General features: G+C 35.3%; 1 protein-coding gene across 2 annotated transcripts in view; it reads right to left on the bottom strand.

The window, feature by feature from the left end:
* The window catches only part of TTC7B (tetratricopeptide repeat domain 7B), a 125,540-nt gene that overhangs the window by 29,872 nt on the left and 75,033 nt on the right, over positions 1 to 20,635 (bottom strand). For both annotated transcript variants that reach the window (XM_010583822.1, XM_010583823.1), the window contains 3 exons: positions 17,841 to 17,938; positions 6,461 to 6,601; positions 636 to 838 (listed from right to left, as the gene is read on the bottom strand). In XM_010583822.1, coding sequence (XP_010582124.1) covers positions 636 to 838; positions 6,461 to 6,601; positions 17,841 to 17,938 — 442 coding nt within the window. The remainder of the gene's footprint in view (positions 1 to 635; positions 839 to 6,460; positions 6,602 to 17,840; positions 17,939 to 20,635) is intronic.

The raw sequence follows: 20,635 nt of genomic DNA on the forward strand, positions 1-20,635 counted from the left end.
CTGAACAAAAAGATTGGTTAAGAAGCTGATTCCAGCTATTCCACTCTGCTCTATCTGGAAGAAAACTGGACTAAAAAAAGTAATTTTCCTAACATAGTAAGCACAGAATATATACATGTACGTATATAAACAAACTTACGCATTTATACTGGGGAAGGCACCTTTGTACTTAAAGCTACACATTCCTTTGAGGGCAAGACTGACTCTCTACCTTTCAAAAAACCCAAGAAATGACATAGCATGAAGGTAATCAATCAACATGTAGAATTGAACTTTTAGTTTGGAATTAGCAGAATGACTGGTCTTTCCTCTTGACTACAGTATCCAACTCTTCTCTTACTATGAGCCACCTTTATTTCCCAGCAGCACTGAATATTAGGCAGATGCAAATGACTTCTTTTTCTGCAGTCTGTTAGGACTGAAATAGTCTTATTGCTTGCAGATCCTTTTTATGTCCCAACACACACAGAAGAGAGAATAAAAAGCCAGAAAAGACTGTTTCCAAAGCTGTCTTGCTAGTAAGGATATAGATCCAAAACTCATAAGCTATGGGTTACCCACACCAAATTAAGATTTCACAATACAATATCATAAGTTGAGACAAAAGTATTTAAGAATGTGGACTCAAGACTTACCAGCCTCTGCATGCTTTTCACGTGGGTAGGACTAATAGATAAGGCCTCTTCATACCAGCGTTTGGCTTCATCCATATTTCCACGAAGTTCAGCCACCTGACCTCTCATGTAGAGAACATAGTGTGACATGGGAAAGAGATTAGCTGCTTCCTGGGTACATGCTGTGGCCTCAGCAGGCTTCCCAATTCCTATGTAGACTTCAGCTGTGGAAGGAATGTGAGGACCAATGAATGATTTGTGCTTCATCATACCATGACTAGATGTTGTTACATGTGCTATATTGTAAATAGTTTCATTCCAAGCAAAGGCTATTTTCCTGAAAATTTTGCAGCTTAAGAGAAATTATTATGTAAATTATTTTAAATTAATTCTTCTTTTAGGAAAGCTGCTTTTCTAAATGCAATAGGAGTTTGAACCTCTAAATGGCTGTTTTAAACACCAGAAAACTCTTTATAGTTCGTTATTTTTAACTGAAGTCTGGGTTTTTTTCATTTTAGTTTTAAGATGTGAGCATGCAGTATTCCACCACTATTTAAGAACAGAAAACCCAACACAAAACAGCACACTGAGATCCTTACAGTAGGTAAGAGAACACAACTAATTACAGGGTTTTCTGAATTTTACATGTCAGCTGTTAAGCAAGCAGTAGCAATTGCTCCACTACCAATCACTAAACAGCAAGCCTGGTTTTAAGTTTCCTACTTCGGATAATTTTAAAAGAAATATAATGTTATTTGATGTGAAAAGTTTCCTAGTTAAGTTAGCAGAACATGTGAAATGCTTAATCAGCATTCTGATTTGACAAAATTTATTCATATTTCCAAGCATTTTATCTAAGATATCCTCCAGAAGCTAAAAACATTTAACTCTGTAGCTTCAAAAAAAAAAAAAAAAGCTATATTTAATTTAAGATAAATCGCTCCCGATTAAAGCAGTTGAGTAGCCTGACACACACTTGTCTAAATCAGATTGACTATAAGGGAAAAAAAGGTTCATTCGGTAAGTGATTAACAACTAACAATAGAGGAAGTATTTGCCTTCTGTAGCTCTTATGACACTCTTCAACATTGCTATTTCACTACCCTGCTGGATTATCTTAATCTCTTGCTGAAAGAGTGGGAGAAGGGAGGAATAAACAGATACTAAATGCAAGAAAAAGATATCAAAGGTTCTGGGTTGGGTTTTCTATTTCTTTTATGTTGGTATAGACCCTAGAAAAATTGAGACTCAAAGTAATTGTATAACTGCATTCTATCATATTACACGGTACAAGAGTCTTATAGATTAAGGCTCAAATCAAAATGCTCCATCAAAACAGCAAAGTGATCTATCGCTGTTCAAGACAGGCTTCTCACTGTACAGTACAGGCCACCCATCTTGGTTTAAAGGCTGGCAGATCAGGATCTCACACTACAGTAGTGGATTTGGGATTATGCCTAAACTCTGAATGGAACTGATGTTTGACAGCCTTTGAAGAAGCTTTCTTCTGAGACAATTGCATTAAACAGACTTAATAGTACCCCTAACTAGTCAACTTCACTACAGCAGTGCATAAACCTTAACTTACAGATGATACCTGCTATGAATAGTCATAACTATTTTCACCAAGATCAATTTATAACAATGACTAACAAAAACTGGACTTTCAGTAGGAGTCGGTGAGTAAGCACAGTTTTTTAAAGGTCTTACTAATTTTCTATTTCTTTAACTGATTTTTGTAGGGTTGCTGGAATAAATTATTTTCTTCCTCTAAGACCTGATCCTATTGATGGGAGAAAAGACTTTTTTTTTTTTTTTTTCTCCTCAGTTGACCCAGTGATTTCACAGAACACATTCTACCTAACATAAGTAGTACGTCTGTGTGGATGTATGGATTAATGCAGCATATTTTTAGAAACTCATGAAATGCTTTTTGATGGAAAAATGTCTTATCCACATAAAGAACTAACACATGAAATTGCAGATCCAGGAACACTTTTTTCCCCTAACCCTAAAAGAACCACCTCACCTAGTCAGAGATGGTACTGCATAACTAAAGAATAGCAAACCTGGAAGATAATGAGGGGATAAAATTTTGAAATCAAAATCTAAATTTGGGAGAAATTAAATTTTTCTAGGATTTTACTAACTGTTGGTAGAACCCAAAGAGCAAGTTGTAGCCATAATTTGAGAACTGGACATACAGCATAAAATGTGAATTGTATTGATAGGGTTTTTTTTTAAAAAACTCTAAAATATTTTGGAAAAGCTTTGGGTACTTCATTCTTGAATGCCCTTCTAAAAGCTACATGGTGAATATTACTACACAAGGAACAAGATTTTAGTGAGTATAAAATACACTACATTATTTAAATGCTAACTATTTGAGCTCTCCTTGTTTTATGGTCTCTTCTCCAGCATCAGACTTGAAACATAGTTTTAAATACACACACCCAAGTTGCTCGGTGAAAAGACAGTTAGGAAAAAATATAATTTACACAGACTGTAAAAGGTACTAAGTAAAATCTGTAATTATTAGCAAATAATATGCAGAAACTAAAAATTACTTAAGTAGGTGATTATCTACTACCACAATAATTCTAGACTGAAAAATAAGCAGAGATTAGCTAATTTAACAGACTGCAGCTGCAATTCTGTATTCCTTGCAGGGAAACAAGTATGGTAGTAATGGCTTTTAACACTAGCCAAGAGACCGCAATACTGCTTATAAATTATCCTTATGTTACTGTAAGATACTAAATGTTGCTGTCCTGCTTACTAACTGCAGCAGAGAAACTTGACAGTTATTAACAGACCTTCCTAAAAGTATTACATTTAAGCAAAATAATTCCTTTATGTTTAAAGTTATTATAGAGTTATTTTAAGAATAACTTCTCCCTTTCTCTAACAGAAGTTATGCCACCCCAACAGAATATCCAGCAGGCTTTTTGAAAAACTATGAAAGAATGAATAGAAAGTGGCACTTGTGGCTAGGTGTTAAGCATGAAAGTTCATTCAAGAAGTTTCTGAAACTGAAGGAGAGCTGTTCATTCTGAGATAATGACTTCAAACTGAATAAAAATGTTAAAAAACCGATATGGCAAATTCAAATAAATCAGTTGTGAAAAACTGACAAGTGCCAGCAGACTTTGTACGAAAATCTCAGAGAAGAGCCGCAGTTTGCAGAGAAACCAGGTGCCAAGTCTGATGTGCTCTTCTTAATGTCTCCACCTAGAGAATGCCAATAATGCTTTCTGGTTCAAACCCTTCCAATGCTTACGCTTGCATTTTATTGAGAAATCAATCTATTTTCCAATCAAGCTGCACAGCAATATTGAGTTCAGTCTTAATGCATTTCTCAAAGGATCACCACAGCCATTGATCATTTAGGGACAGGTCTGGTTTTTAATAGTGAGTTACTGGAGAATGTACTAATTGCAAGAGTCATTTTGTTTCACATTTAAAATTAGCCTAATTTTCCACCTTTACACTGTATGCCCAGAAATGAAAGGTCAAAACAGTCCATTAATAAACACAAGATGAAAAATTAAAATCCGGTTACTGTGTTACCAACTTCTTCGGACTGGATGCCATACTCATTTACACTAATGACAGCTGGAATGACACTGTATATCCATAAGAACAAGCATTTTCTCTTTTTTTTCACATCATATATATTAGTTTGGGTAAATATATTCCACTAAGTTTTGCATGTATTAGAACTTATTTACGTAACTCTACCATGTCTCTATAATCTAACAGGAAGAATAATTCTCAATTTTTGTATTTTAAGATTTAAAGCTTGTTAAAGATTCCCCCCCCGACACTAAGAAATAAAACACTGCACAAGCATACAGGGAGTCAAACAGTTAAACGTGGCATGAGTCTCAAAAAGGATGCAATTTCCCAATGGTAAATCTTCACCGTTATTTAAAGAACGTGTGCTTTAAGTAAGGCGTTAAGTAATTTTATCGCTGTTTTCTATGCAGGTAACCCATATACACCGATGAAGATACCTTCCACAATATCTGCTTTGTATTGTGCTTCTGAGAGAAAACTTTATTCTGAATGTTCCTACAGTAAAGAGCCTTTTCTCAAGGCTCAGGGCGTTTACTCTAGCAGGACAAGTGGCTGAATAGCAGGATACCTAAACACTCTGAAATGCAGCACAAATCCCCAGCAGAAGTATCAGGAACAGGATCATTCCAAAGTGGAGAGGAAGGAGACTTCAGGTTGCAGTACCTTCTCTGAAGGCAGACAGAAGCCCTCTTTCATCTCCTGTTTTTTTTCTTTCATTGCTCCCTATACACAAAGAGTCAGAGCACTCTTCATACTTTACATACTGGATCTTTAACACTTGAGTTCATTCTCCAGCCCAACTCTCTCCTACTTCCCACCCATGCTTCCTCCTGCTGGGAATCAAGAATATGGCCTAGAGGCCACGCTTGCCGAGGTAGGTATTTTTAAGAGTGAAAAGTGGACTGTGCAGCAGATTGCAGCAGCAGACCACCAACATGTATGCAAACCTGACTAAGTTGTGAACTAAAAAGGAATCAGCAAAGAGCGTCCAGACCCCTCCTTTGTAGGCAAAACAGTAGCAGTCACTTGCATGGACTGGATTAGCAGCAATACGACATGACCAACAAAAATTAACAGAAAATAAGCAGTGGAACAAGCTGTCACAGAAGGCTGAGAAATTATCAGCATTATAGATGCTAAGAGTTACTGTAGATGGCCATCTGTGATGGTTTATAAATATTTAAAACCAGTGATGCCACAATGCAGGGCAGGTGATTTGTCTAATCTGTGTTGCTTTCCAGGAGCCCTTCCACCCTCAAATGAGATCACTATTATTAATCACTGTCATTGCTCTTCTTTCCAATCTTTTGGGCTTTTTATCTAAAACATGAATTAATAACTGGCAGCTGTTGCCCTGTAATGACTTTCACACAATAAAACTGTTAATGCAAAATAGGTAAATTAAAACGCTAAGAAATACAGCACTGCTTTGTTGAATGTAAACATGAAGAAAAAAAAAATTACATCACTGAAAAATGCTCAAGTCTGAGACCAGACCAAAGTGGAACAGTTGCTGACTTATTTCTAAATTACACCTTCCTGATGCAAGTATCAATAAAAAACAATTGCATGGTATACATTTTAAACTGTAAAAATACACTGGATCAGCATTTTCTGGTTAAAATTTTATGTAACAGCCACTTACGATATTGCATTTAGCTTGAGGCTTGAAGCAGCATAACAATACTAAACCTACTCAAGAGAACTCCACATTTAGAAAAACAATCCTGGGCCTTTTACATTAACGAAGCTAGAAGGAAGAGAACTGAATAACAGCTCATTATAACAGCTGCAAGGGACAGGTTGCTCAATAGTACTACTCCCTCTTTTTTTCCACATATGCAGAGTTACTTATTTTCAATGATAAAGTTTTTCTAGTTGCAGGAACTCTATTCAATAATCTTACAAACATCTTTTTCCAACCAATGGAATTAGGGCATCTAAATTTCCAAATACATACTTCAGAAACTAAATTCTTCACAGATAAGGGAGAGAGTATTGCCTTTGTTCTACAGAAAACACGACTCCACTGATAACAGCTGCATTATAAAACTACTGCCTTATCTTACATAAATGATCTTACACACAAGCAACTGTAATGTGTTTTTCATTTCTTGACTTGCTTCAATGCCACGCACACACCTGGAAAAAGTTTGATCTGATAAATGGTAACAGATTCTGAATGAAGCCAAGAGATTTTTGCAAGTCCTTAGGCTAGCAAGAAAGGGGAGAAGAAAGAACAAGAAAGAATTTTACTTTCACAGTACCTGCATGAAGCCATATTTGAGCCAGAGTCATCCAAGGATGCAAGGGACCTTGTTTAGGGGCACTGCTTTGCAGAGATGAAGCAACCTCAGACAGCGCTTGCTCCACTCTGGAAGCTGCTATTGATGTGGCATGGACTGAACCTGTAGAAGTAATGAAAAAAATTACCACCATAGAAAGAATGAAGGCCACACACGTTGCATAAAACATTTAATTATAACTCTTTTCATAAGAGGTTTTACCCCAAACTCCTCAAGATTTAATTTACTTATACCATTTTTGAGAAGTTTTTTGAAATGTCAGGTTAATTTTCCTTGTTATGAAAGCTTTTATACTGCTCTGAAAGACTATATAAAAACCACAATGAACATTGGTAACTATACCTGACACATTTTTGGGTTGCTACTATGAATACTCTATTAAACTCGACACCTCTTTTCTGGCAACGTACGATCCAAAAAAAGGTTTGTGATGGTATTGTACACTGTAATCTTCAGGTTGCTGCATGCACTTTGATGTTAGTAATTGCTATGTCTTTGCATAGAGTGCAATTAGAGGACTATTTTAAGACCAATAACCGTACAAAAAAAGAGAACTAAAATATACAAGATGATTACAACATACACCATCACAAATACAGAATTAAACTGCACTGAATGTAAACCTTAGCTAATCAAAAAGGCTGAATTAAATGCCTTGTGGCAAAAAAGTCCCTTGCATAAAGAACACTCCCAAAGTATACTATGTAAAGGGTAATTCTCATAAAATGAAGCATTTACAAATGAGATTAGAATCTCATTGCCAAATACTACCCTTTTCAAAGTACTGGAATTAAAAAAGCTTCTATGACTAGAGAATATCTAATGGCAAGTGTACTTTGGATAGCCAATTACTGACAGCTTATTTAGTCATGATTTTTTTTTTTAAATCAAGACAATGGATATTTTAAGCTATGCTCCTTGTCATCTAAGCTTCAACGTATCTCTAGTTGTTTTATAATTACAAATTACAAAATCTCAGACTGACTAGGCCTGATTAATAAATAATGGAAGTGAAATATTCCATATTGAATCAGATGAGAAGTCTTTTAAGCCCATCAACATATCTGTAATGGTCAACAATGGCAGGTACCCCAAAAGAAAGTACTGAATCCTGTACAGGTTGAACAGCACCCCACAAGCTCATCTTCATCACTAGCAGTTAAGAAATAAATGAAACTTTCACTCTCAATATCACAGGTTTTCTAAGAATTTTAACAAGAAGCAATTTGCCACATAAAACATACATTCTTAAGTGTGACAAGATAAATCAGCAAACCAGAAAAGCTGAAGAAATTCCTAGCACGCAGATCAGTGGGAGGATAAAGTTTGTCTGGAAGTGTGCATCATGTTTCCCTTAACTGACAGAAACAAGGGAAAAGCAGCACAGGACATAATTAGCATTTCATATGTCATTATGAACAAGGAATTGCCCTGAAGATCTGAAACAGTATCTGGCCGTGGACTTTGCTTTCCTTTACTGGCTGATGAAACAACTCAAACTCCAGCCCACAGAGTTGAACATTCACTAATGTTTTTGTGTGTCTTATCTTTAAGGCTTAACTTCTGAAGAAATATTAAAGGGAAGTCTAAGCAAGAAGCATGTGGAGTGTATTCAAAGAAAAATATCAGCAAAGGTACCATAAATAAACACTAGTCACCAGTAATCCTCTTCTTGTCTGACACCCACTTCTGTAAATGCATGTCACTACAACCTGTCACTTGTTTGCCTTCCAGGGACTAATAGTGAAAGAGCCTCCTCATCTCTCCAGAATTTGTAAAGAAAAGGGTGCGATTCACTGACACAATGGATATCATCTAACCCCTTCCTTCTGAAAAGCAAGTATTCAATTTGGTACTAAAAAGAACCTATATTTTCTATTCTTTAAAGCAAGGACTCTGGCTGCCAGCCAGGCCACAAGTAATTTCATATAGAAAGTGTGCTGTTAGATTTTAAGCCTCTAGGACTTAACCATAAAGCACACATGGTAATGTATTATTAAAACTTTTTATACATCAATTTCTATCTAAAAAAGAACTATACTGTAATAAAATTCTTATGAGTTGCAGTGCCACCTATATTAAAGTTAAAACAGAGTGGATACTGAGCGCTTCCTGTGGTAATTAAGTCCTATCTTGAACTTTATTGTGAGTGGCAGAAAAAAACCAAACCAAAACAAAAACAAATAATAATAAAAAAATCTTTCTAGAAATTTTTTTTCAAAGTGTTATTATTCAAATTGCTTATATTTCCTGTTTAGGAAAAAGGCATCCCTTCACATATTGCAGCAACTAGTTCTCTGAAGAAAACACACATGTATACAAAGTAACAGTCTTCAAGTGTCTTTACTTCAATCAGACTACTAGAAAATAGTTACCTCCTATCTTTCGCTAAATTAAAACAGCTAATATAAAAACGTATTCTAAATCAATTATGAATATTAACAATATAAAATTCAACGTGGAACAAGTAACTTAACTGTTTTAGAAACTCAGACTACAGATTATTCAACATAATCAACTAAATTTAAGCTGCCTCTAAACAACATCCCAACTAAATGGATTCTCAGGGTTTAAGTTTGAAGATCAATGTTAAGCAGCACACAAAGAAACTTGGTGTAATCTTCCGCAGGGCTGTTTGGAAATCCAAGCCTTTGAAATCCGACATGCTTCAGTCTTATTTAAAACGTGGAGAACTTAAGGATGTTGCGAAACAGCACAACAGTATCGATAATTGGTCTTTTTTGTTTGGTTTTGTTTCTTTAAAAACCCTCCTTGCAGTGGCTATTAAGAGAGATATCAAGCACACGGCTATACAGTTTCCAAAAGGAGGAGGGATGACCTCTAGTGCAGCCTTGCATATCTAATCAGCCAGCCACTGTATCCTTTATCATAGTTTTGCTATTATCTTTTTTTCTTTCCTTTTTTTTTTTTTTTTTTTTTAACAACAGTAGCGTTTTGACACTGCCCAATCAGGCATCTTTCAGGTAGATTGCAATCATGCCGATAACTCTAACCCATAAACCCCTAAATGCTTCTTTAGTATTGCCACAATTAGCTGTCATCCGACTCATTTCTGGGTCCTTCTGTTAAAACAGAATTAGTAAGCTTTCATTTTGCAGAATACTAAAAATCATTTAAAGACTCTGTGTACTAAAAACCTTTTGCTGACCTTCCTCAAAATTTTATTCAACCCTTTTCTTATTAGAACTAACTATCTGAACTATTTGTTCCTTGTTCTAACCCAGGGGACCCCAGATTCAGATCCTTATACTCACATTACAATTCTAAAATGTGTAGTAATTTCAACTACCACTGGTAAAGATACAGAGTGGTTTGTGAGAAACTGAAGGTAAAGCGTGGATCTTAAAGTCTGCTTGAAGCCTCACAGATCCTATGTAACCAGTTATTTGGTGGCTCCCTGTTGGTTTTGTCATAAGCTCCGCTCTCTCTTCGCAGCCTTATCTGTATTTTGATTTCTTTGGTCTGTGTTCAGTACCCTCAGCCAAACACAAACATATCCTCACTTTCAGTGTTACAATTCACTCAGTTGTAGCTTCCTTCGAATGCTCAGATAGAGTGGCAGTAATTTCTGGTTTAAAATTCTACCGTACCTTCCACGCACACAAATATCCTTGCTCTTCCAAGACAATTTCTAGACCTGCTGTTATAGCGTGACATTTTAGAATCAAGAAGAAATTCCCTCAAAATACCACAAGCAGCAAAGAGTGTTTATTTTGAAATATAAAAGCATGAGGTCTGGAAAAGTAATATATCACCAAAATGGATCCTGGCTACTGACTTTCATTTGTTTCATTTGTTTAGTTTTGTTCTGAAGCTTGTTTATACAAAAAAGGCCAAGCACAAAACGGGGAGTGTCTTTGCAAGATCTAGAATTCCACTACTTAAATTACTTATTGATTAACATCTGGAATCATAATCACATTGCAAACTGCAAAGTGTGACAGAAGGTCTTAATCATAATGAAGTGTTTCTAAACCAAAAAGGTATAACCTCCCACTCGTTTCCTATAATGACATTTGTCCAGAGTTTATAGTTTCTACTCACCATACTAACATAGTATCTGCAACAACCATAGTTACGTCAAAGTTTCAATTCAATCTCAAATAGAAAACCTAACAGCAGCCTTGTACAAACACAATTTAACCAGGAAGTTAAGTCATTTCACAGAAACCTTTCTTTTCCAAGTCACACCTACAGTTCAACTTCTGTGAACAACAAAGTGTTCAATTTATTCTCTTCAGGCTTTTCTTAAGATAAATGTTACAGGAGAGTCTACATGAAACCCATCTTTTAAATACCATTTTTAAGTCACCCTATGTAAATACATGTGTTATGACTTCTTCAGTTCTTTCCTTGGTCATTGCCCAATAAATTCTTCAGAATGTAGCCTAATGGACATGAACTAAGACATGGACCCTATCAGCACTTAGTTGGCATGCAGGCTTGGAGAAAAACAACCTCACTTTTACGTACATCAAATTTTCCTTCTGAAAATGAGTAAAAGAGTGGACTGTCATCCTTCATGAAACATGTTCATATCAACTGACAAAAACACTGTAACAGGATTTCTTTTTATACCATAAAAGAGAATATTACTAAACAGTTTTACATTCATCATGTTTTCAATGTTTCAACATTTACATAAAGAAAAAAATGCTGTAACAGCAATGCTCATGCAGGAGAAAAGAGGAAAAATCCCATGACTTTCAACTTTACATGCACACAAAGCTGGCAGTAAGAATATTAGTGGTGTGACATACAGAGAACTCTGTGCTAAAGAAAGCAATCGCATGATACAAAGAGGCAGTACCTTCTGCAGGACTAATACATCACTGAAGTGATGCATTTGATAAGACAGATTGGCAGGGTTAGCCAAAATTAACAGGTTTTTCTATAAAATTCATTAAGTGTCTGAGGCACCTTTCACAATCACAAATTATGAAGCCAGCTTATCTTTTGGTGCAAAGTTATGCATGGAGTCAGGTATGGACAGCATCATTCATAGAGCATCCTCTCAGCTCTGAAAAATTTTTTCCGAGTTTAGCCACTGTCAAACATGCTGTTTTATGTATCTTCCTACTTTCCTCTCCTCCACCAAATCAGTCTCCTGTACTACCCCATAAAAATCTATGAAAAAGTGAAGTAATCAATGAAAAAAAAATCCCACAGTTTACTATTCAAGGCTAAACACACAGCTTTATAATGTAACTGGTCAGAGAAAAAGAACGTTATTTCACATCCTGATTAAAGCAGCAGTTATTTTTATTGATCTGTATTCTTCATTCTCTGTTATTTAGCTTGCTTTCATCATTTCATTATTTTAAAGTGTACTCTTAAGATATTTATTCTACAGGCAAAATTTGTACCACAAGAGAAAATAGTTTATTATGAAAAATGACAGCAGTTGCAGTGTTGCATTTTGGACCAACATACTCCTTAGGAACAGTAGTGGCATAAAATCTTCTCTAATACAACACACTGGCAGCTGGCCATTATGTTATACAAGACCGTCCTAATATATCTTTATTTGCAGTCCTCTAGAAATGCATACTGCCTCTTTAATAATTAAATGCAAGTGTTAGTTGAGTGCATTCAGATCTCTTAAGATTACAGCCCTTGGGGTGACTGAATGGGCAAAGAATATCAGCCTTGCTTTACACACTATCAAACTTCCACTACTGATGGACAAAACATGTACGTTTTGTGGTAAAGGAAAAGGTGATTTAAGTCCTTAAGAAATTAACAGAACTGCACAGTGAATACTACTTACAAACTGAAAAAAGGGAGTAAAAACCATGAAAGTAAGCATCTGATGGATTGCCTTTGAACAGATCAAACCACAAATTAAAATCCAAAGTAAGAAGGAGGGGAAAAAAAAAAAAGATATATATATATATACATAAAACCCACACAAACTCCAAGAAAGCCAAAAGGTTTCTGATAATCTTCAAACTGTAAATCAGGTTTACAGGGTTTCAAAAGATAAAAAAATTAAATAAGAAGATTACTGTTTAAAATAAATATTTTCATAGAGCCTTTGCTACACCTCCAAAATCATGTTCCTGTTCAACAGAAATTGGAAGTCAAGTCAATAATACAAAGTGTCTTTTACTTCTTTCACTGGAAAAAAAATTGAACTGAGCAAGATACAGAACATGAGATTTTCAGCCCTGGCAACTATACTAACATGCCATAAGCATCTAGGCAAACCTCTACTTACTCAGAAGATAGAGAAGCTTAGAGAAGAAGATAGAGAAGATAGAGAGCTTTAACTTTCATTAATTATTTACACTACACAAAGGACTCCAATATCTGGGTTTTTTTCATGGTTCCGCTACTCCTCATGCATATGGTGGAAGCTCCTTTCCCTGAGGATACGGTAGCTTGGAAATGGAAAACTTGGGCTTTACATAATGGAATCCGTGCTTGGGCTTCTGCATTCTTTCAGTTTGCCTTCATTCTTGAGTGGGCTCTTATTAACTTGTAGCTCTGCAAAGAACAAGTAATTTAATGCTAACTGAGATGTACTGTTTGTAGAGTAGGTCTGAGCAAGTTCAACTCAATGACACCCAAAGCTGTAATAGCAATCAATCAACTATTCAAATTTATCAAGAAGAAAGTCAGACTTCAAATAGCTAAACTTCTGTAGGACACAGATTTCCTGGAGTCTAAAGGAAGCGCTTTCCTTAATTTCCAGTTACAGGCTTACATATGAGCTAGTGTTTTCAAAACTCTAGTCTTATGTCAGCTATTTTAATGAGTAAATTTTGCTAATATTCAAAGATTTGTTTTCTACATTTTGTTAGGAATTAATATCTTTGACATGGTATCAGTCAAAGGCTAGGTGTCAAAAATGAATTTCTTAAGATTGGATTATAGTAAATGCAGTGACAAAAACAGTGCTGTGCATAAAGCTATAAGTGAAGGACAATTTAACAGAAATAGAAAGGAGTTAAAAAGAACATGGATGCAAAACTGTTGATTTTACCCTGCCACCTGAACTACTCTGGCAGCATTACTGTACAGTTTGTATTCAAGCAACACGGGGATTGATCTTACAGCATTTTTAAATTGGCATCATTTCAATGAACAGGATGGCTCTTGACTTGAAATAGCATAGTACTGATTTTCATTGCTCTAATACTCTGAATCATTCCAATACGCCCTACTTGCAGTATGAAAATACACACTGATATTTAGGCAATTTTTTCCTTCACGTGAATTTTCAGGGAAGATTTTGGATGCAATTAGCTAACGGCTTTCTGAAATTAAGTCATTAAAAACTGTAGAGATAAGAATGAAATTCTATAGAAATGACAGTCTTGTTAGGCAAAAGGTGCCAGCAATGGAAATAATTTACAGCAGTAAATACTACAGAGCAGTCTTGGCCAATAACCTTTTACCCAAACACCTATCATTTTCTCTAACAGTCATGAGAACAGAGTATTAAATATGTCTGCAACTTTACCTCTTTTGGGACCAATAAAACAGTCTATTCTGATGAAACTCTAAAAACCCATTCAGTATTTAATGAAGAGCACCTGAAAGACCAGTTTTCACCCACACTGTTGAAACTTAAACTGTTTAAACATGGTTTATCAGTTATGAAGATTATCAGAAAAATACAGCACAAACTAACACGCCCATCAGGAATAGAAAGCCAATTTACAGTGAGAAGGTGTACGGGGCTCAGGAACTTGGTCACAGTATGGAGAGGCTGCATGGGGCCAGACAAAGGTATCTGGTTTAGGATGAGGATGAGGAAGATGAGAAGATACAAACAGTTGGAGAGGAGACTCTGTTCTTGAGAGAGAAGATGAGGAAGTATCAGAGGCTAAAAAGCGAAACAAAGAGAATGATAAGGGGGAGGGGGGGAAGCAGGAAAGAAAAAAGATCCAACAGGGTTTAATGGACTCATGGATGCCAAAAAATGCAAAGCATTTATTTCACCAATCAGTAAGATGGAAATGGCTTCTACATAAAATAAATACCAATTCTTCTGAAAGCAACATACCCCCCCCCATACTCATAGGTACTCTCCTTCCATACTAAACTAGATTAAAAAAACAAATTTAAGTGTTTTTTTGTCCCCTATGTTCTAATGCATAAATTTGTAGAATATATTTAAGGGGAAATAAAGATCAAAGTTTAAAACTCAGCTACTATCGTTTCCTCCTATGATAAACTCAGTGGACTGCAATGAATACAGAAAAAATTGAATAATCCGTTTTTAAAAAGATTGAGTGCAATTTACCTTAACCAAAATAGCCAGCTGAGTCTCATGTGATTTGCATATGCATATCTATCATTGGATATGAAATGTGCCTGCCTCCCTGTGAGATTTTACTTCAGTGATTGATTCATCAGAACTTTTTTTTCCCCCTCCATATTTAATTCCTTCATCAACATATACAAATATGGGTGCTTGCCACTCATGGCAAACCAGCTGAAATAGAAGGCAAACTTCAAGTAGATTTGCCACAGCTATTGATCAGGGCCTTAGAATTAACAGTCTAGCTTTGTAAGAAATCCACAATACACTCTTCTGATACTTCAAAGATTACACAAATATAAACTTGAATCATTTAATAATTTCTGATTATGGGATTGGTAAGTGCTCTATATAAAACTGGTTTTTAAGACCTTTCCGCCCTCCCCCCCAATTTCAACTTCTGTGTAATTGATACATCTGAGAAAAAGAATGTTTTACACCCATTACAGCTAGATGTATTTTTTTTTTAAGGATTTTAAAATTGACATTGCAAGTACACAAGACTTCAGATCTGACTTTTAGCTCTCATTTCTTGGTACTCAAATTGCCCGAACTCAGAGCAGATAGACAAAGATGATCACCATCACAGGTGGCAAGCAAAGTTAGGAAGGGGAAAATTTCCAAATGTTCATGTGTATACACATGCATAAATGTATACACATGGTAGCATTATACTGTATAAAGAGGAGGGGAGTGAACATTTCTGTCCTAAGAGGATTTTCCGCAATATGTTTCCTGCATACTCCTATTTTAACATTTGTTTACTTATTTAAAGGTCAAATTTTTTCTGCATTTCTAAACACTGGGGTTCCACAGAATTCGCATGAGCTCTTTCAGCCTATAAAGGTCTAACATCTTGACCATCTATTGTTTCTATCATCTACCATTTATGAACAATGTTTTTTTGACAGTCTGCTTAAAGTTTTCTCACTCAAACACTATGACAAGCTTGACTTCATCTATTGTTATAGTACCATAACCTTTTAATGTCTGCAAAATTTTTACATAATCTTCTGGATGAAGAATTTTGGACAAAACTTGGATATGGAGCTTTTATATGTATAATACTGTATAGAAAACAGTGGATAACAAAGCTGTAGTCCTTACCAGAATTTGAGTACTGGTATTGCAACAAGGTTTCTTCTGCTAAAATTAACAATTAAAAAAAACCCAAACAAACCCCAAACCCAACCCCAACCCCCCTTAAAAATAGAAAAAGAGACCCCCCCAACTCATCCTCCACAATTACCTTTTATAAGAAAAATAATCAGAAAGGGACCCCATATTTTTAATTTCCCATCTTGTTCTCCTTGACAGTAGAGATAAGCTCTAACAACACAGCTGAGATTCAGAAAAGATGACTAATTAGAACTTCTAGAAAAATCAGACATATATATATATAGATCCGGTTTTCCAATCAAGATATTGGCTGCAGGATTTGAATCTGGGGCAAGCTTCTTGAAATCTCACTGTTTTAGATGAGGTACTTAAAAGCGTTGAGGAATATGCAGTCCTTAAAAAGCAGCAATTCATTATGCTCTCAAGTGTGGCAGATATGAAATAGGACACCCCGAAGATGTAGATCAAGAGCTCTGTGTCCCCATGGGGGAAAAACAAAAGCCCACAAATAACCACAAAACCCCCTCCCACACCACCACCCCAAAAAGCACTTTGTTGAAGGCATAAAATAAATTATCTATATCTATGTCTATCTATATATGTATATGAAACCTTTAAAATCTAGTTATGTCCTTAGAATGAAACAATGAGCTAGACTAAAATATAGAATGATCACTACAGAATAATATAATGTTATCTTATACATTTTAATTATACGAATACAAGACAGAAAATTCTGCATTAGGGGCAGGAAGCTAAATTATGCCATACTTCAGACCATATCACACTGCAATTCTTTGAAATCAGGTGACCTGATCTTTGTAATCAAAACTGTTTGCCATCATAGCAAGCACAGAACATTTTCTGTTTACTGACATTATTTCAAAACTGAGTGAACATTCAATCCAACTTTAACTTTCAGAAGTTAAGTATCTAAATTGGATTTTTCCCTAGTGCACAATTCTGATGTTAAACAAAGAGATACATTACAGATTTCACTGTATCTTAATTTATGGGTCAGTGTATTCTAATTCATAGGCTGGCAAACTTTCCCATAAGCTGTTTGTGTCAAAGTGCAATTAAGCAGAAATTCACATCTGAAAAGTGCCAGGAAAAGCATGATACAACCCAGGAAACAGAAAACTCTCAATATTTAGAATGCAAGTAACATACTGTAAATGTTTTTGGAACTAGCATCATCATGGTAATTCCTTCTGCAATTTTCACAGGATGCATGGCTCACCTGCTTTTTGGCTATATGAGTTTTAAGGCATATCAATTTGCATTCTGATAACTGAACATATTAAAATAGGCAAATTACGTGTTGTAACTATTTACTGACATGTAACAATCTTAGCTTTTATGTAGTGTACCTGTGTACCACATTTTTGATATGTGTATCAAAATATCACAGTATATATTATCTGTAATAAATAAATTTTGCTTATAATGTCAAAGCTATGTCTACAATAAGCCAACCCACCCATGCAATTAAATTTTAACATATTAGAGATTTCAATTAATTTAATTAGCAACAATGTCTTCAGGTTTTTTTGAGATTAAAAGTTTTCTGAAATTTTTCTGATTTACCTTTTAAAAAGTACTTGCAAATACTGAATGGACAGAAAAGCATAAGACTTTGGCATATAGGCTAGTTCAGCATACTAATTTTTAGCCCTTGCATAAGAAGATACCTCTAAGCTTAGCAAGATCCACGCTGTAGGTATTTTAATTTATAGGGAACGTGGTCAGCAAGTGTTTCACAAATAAAAAAGAAAAAAAATCTTATATTGCACAATGTCTATTTCCACTTATATGACAACAATGAAAATATGATTTCATTTAGCAAAATAAAACAAAAAACCTAACGCAAAATCTAGCTATGGCCAGACCATTTTACCTATTTTATTGTTCAAACGCAGTTCTTACCTGTTTCAGGATCACTGAAATCTGGTAATGTAATTGTATTAAGCTGTCGTCTATCAGCAATAGCTCTGTCTAACAGGCTGCTCCCACGTCCGGAATCACTGTAATGAAGTATAGAAATTGCAAGCTATTAAAATATAAAATTATATACTGAGATACAAGTTGCATGCTGCCCTCCTCCCACAAAGGTTCCTGCTATAAAAGTTCTTGCTATGAACAAATTTAGTACCAAGCACCACTAACCACTCACAGTGCATTACGCCAGCTGCATTAAAACAGAATTAAGCTAAGCAAAACTAAATCCATATTTACTTCAGCAATTTTGTTTTCACAATTAATATAGCCACAAAGGGAATACAGTCTTCTAATTCGATTCATAGCTAACAGCTTTACAGAAGGGATTTATTGTACATTAAGCTTTTATATAATATGAGGTACAGCTCTCACACAAAGCCGAGATGGCAGATCTAAGTTTGAAAATCCACACTTTTCCCCAGACTGAAGAGAAACACTAAACTCAGGACACCTAATTTTAGGTAAAGATGTTATAAAGATACCATAACTGCATTTCACATATAAAAGGCATCACTTTTATCTCTGGAGTTTGGGGGGGGTTTGTTTTAATACACACACACACATATTAACTGCCTAATGTTGAACTGGATCATAATAGGGCAGTAGGAACATTCTGAACTCTTCCAACACCTCAGGAGCTTAAGCAGTAGCAGCAGTTTTCACTGATGGCTCCTGTGGACAAATGCACTTAATTTCTACTTCAGTTATAACTCAGTATCTGTCCCTCAGGCTTCTTGCTGACATACTTGCTGGAAAACTAATTCCTCCTAGAACTACTCTTAAAGATTCAGCAGAAGAACAGGGACTGAAGAACTAAGTGCTCCTTCTCCTTAAGATGAGACGAGTATTGAGACACATTGACAGAAAAGTGTGAGGAAGCACATAAGTGCACTCCTTCTTTAACATTCTACAGTTAATATAGTAATTTCATTCTTAGGATTGCAAGTCTGGTACTATTCACTATCAATACTCTTTTAAAAACCTCATTTAAAAAAAAGCACCCCACAAACTTAAAAATAATTAAACTTTAAAGCAAACGGCCTATTAGCCCAACTTAGCTAAAGTTTTGTCTGATTCTTACCGAAGAGAAAAAACTCCACAAAATTCCTAGCTAAAAGTAAAGCCCGAGAAACTTTAATCTAAACTGCAAGGCTGGAATTCAGTACATCTTTCCATTTGCCTTAATTTTAAAATCCCCTCCTTCTGAATTTGAACTGAGAGAATGGCAAGAAGCCTTTCAGCAACTCTTTATAATTGCACACTTCAAAAACCAGTGAAACAACTTCCTCTCTTTGTACAGCTGTTACTAAAATGGTATAAATAAAATTCTGCATTACCCTAACATTATTGCATGACTGATTTCCTTACAAAATGATGCCATTATAGAAATCCACAGGAAACAGAAGGGAACTTTCTGGGACACACACTATCAGCTATAGTTGTTATATCAGTTGGTGCATATTTTCTGGTAACTGCTGTATTAATTACTTCCTCAACCCACAAGCAATGACATGCCAAATGTTGCTGACAAGTAGAGCCAGGCCTAGCGTAAGTATCTTCTAAGCACAGCACTGGCATTGTGGTTTGTTCTGTTTTCCTAATGCAAACTAAGAACTGGAAAAGAATTGAACTATTTTCTAATGAACTTCAAGCAGCAGGCTAAAGATAAACATTTAAACCTTCTAAGCGTTGCACCACAAAATAAGTTTTAAATTCATATTAATCATCTCATGAGGAAAGTGTTTGTATGCCAATTAAAGACAAATGAAAACTGTTCTAAATCAGCTGAACAAAGGTAAGGCACAGTGTTGCACTTAGCCCTGACTTTGTGTGATATATCTAGTTATACATAACTTATTTCATTATTAAGATTACTGAGGACATTGAACCCAACTGTACCCCACAAAATCTGATTAATTGCAAGAAGAATTATTTAACATAAAACACAAGCTTATAAAAAAAGTGAGTTCTTATCTCATTTGGAAAATGATACATCAAAATTAGTTTTCAGTCTAAATCAGAATAGAAAAAGATGTTTCAAATAAGCATAAAGAATATTTAAATATTTGAAAAACAACATTCTAAAAAAGGTTTCAAGTGATTAAAAGACCTTTTATTATTGGCTTAAAGAAGTATTAAAAAAAAAAAGAGCTTCAATTATTTCCAGTGGGAGACATAATTTTCAAACGGTGCTTTAAAACAAAATGAAGTGTATGTTAAAACTACAGAGGCTGGAAAATTTAAGTTTTCACAATCCTGCATCATCATTCTTCAGTACATCTGGAGTGCAGTTGAATCAATAGAACTTCCCAGTCACGTTTCAGGTCTGAAGTGATAATTGTTATCCCAGTCAGACAGATCTGGATCACCGTAATACCATATGAAGGTATTCAGTCCTTAAATTTCACTTGGACCATCCAAAGAAAGGTTACAGCTTGCTATCCATATTCACTGTTTAATGTAATTCTGAATATGTGATTTGGGAAATCTTTCTCCTTCCATCATGACACTTATCCACAGCTCCTGTCCATTCCATTCCTAATTTGATTTTAATTTGTTACCATAAACCAGAACTTCAAGAAAAGCTTTCAATGTCAAGATAAAAAAGCAGTAAAAACTATCAGATGCAAAGTAATCCTCACTAATTTTTCCACTTAGATGTTCTTGAAGAAGAATGGTGACACATGTGAGATAGCAAACTGCTGTCTGAAGCTAACACAGCC

The sequence above is a fragment of the Haliaeetus leucocephalus genome, unplaced genomic scaffold (assembly GCF_000737465.1).
Source record: "Haliaeetus leucocephalus isolate CR32 unplaced genomic scaffold, Haliaeetus_leucocephalus-4.0 Scaffold932, whole genome shotgun sequence".
NCBI lineage: Eukaryota > Metazoa > Chordata > Aves > Accipitriformes > Accipitridae > Haliaeetus > Haliaeetus leucocephalus.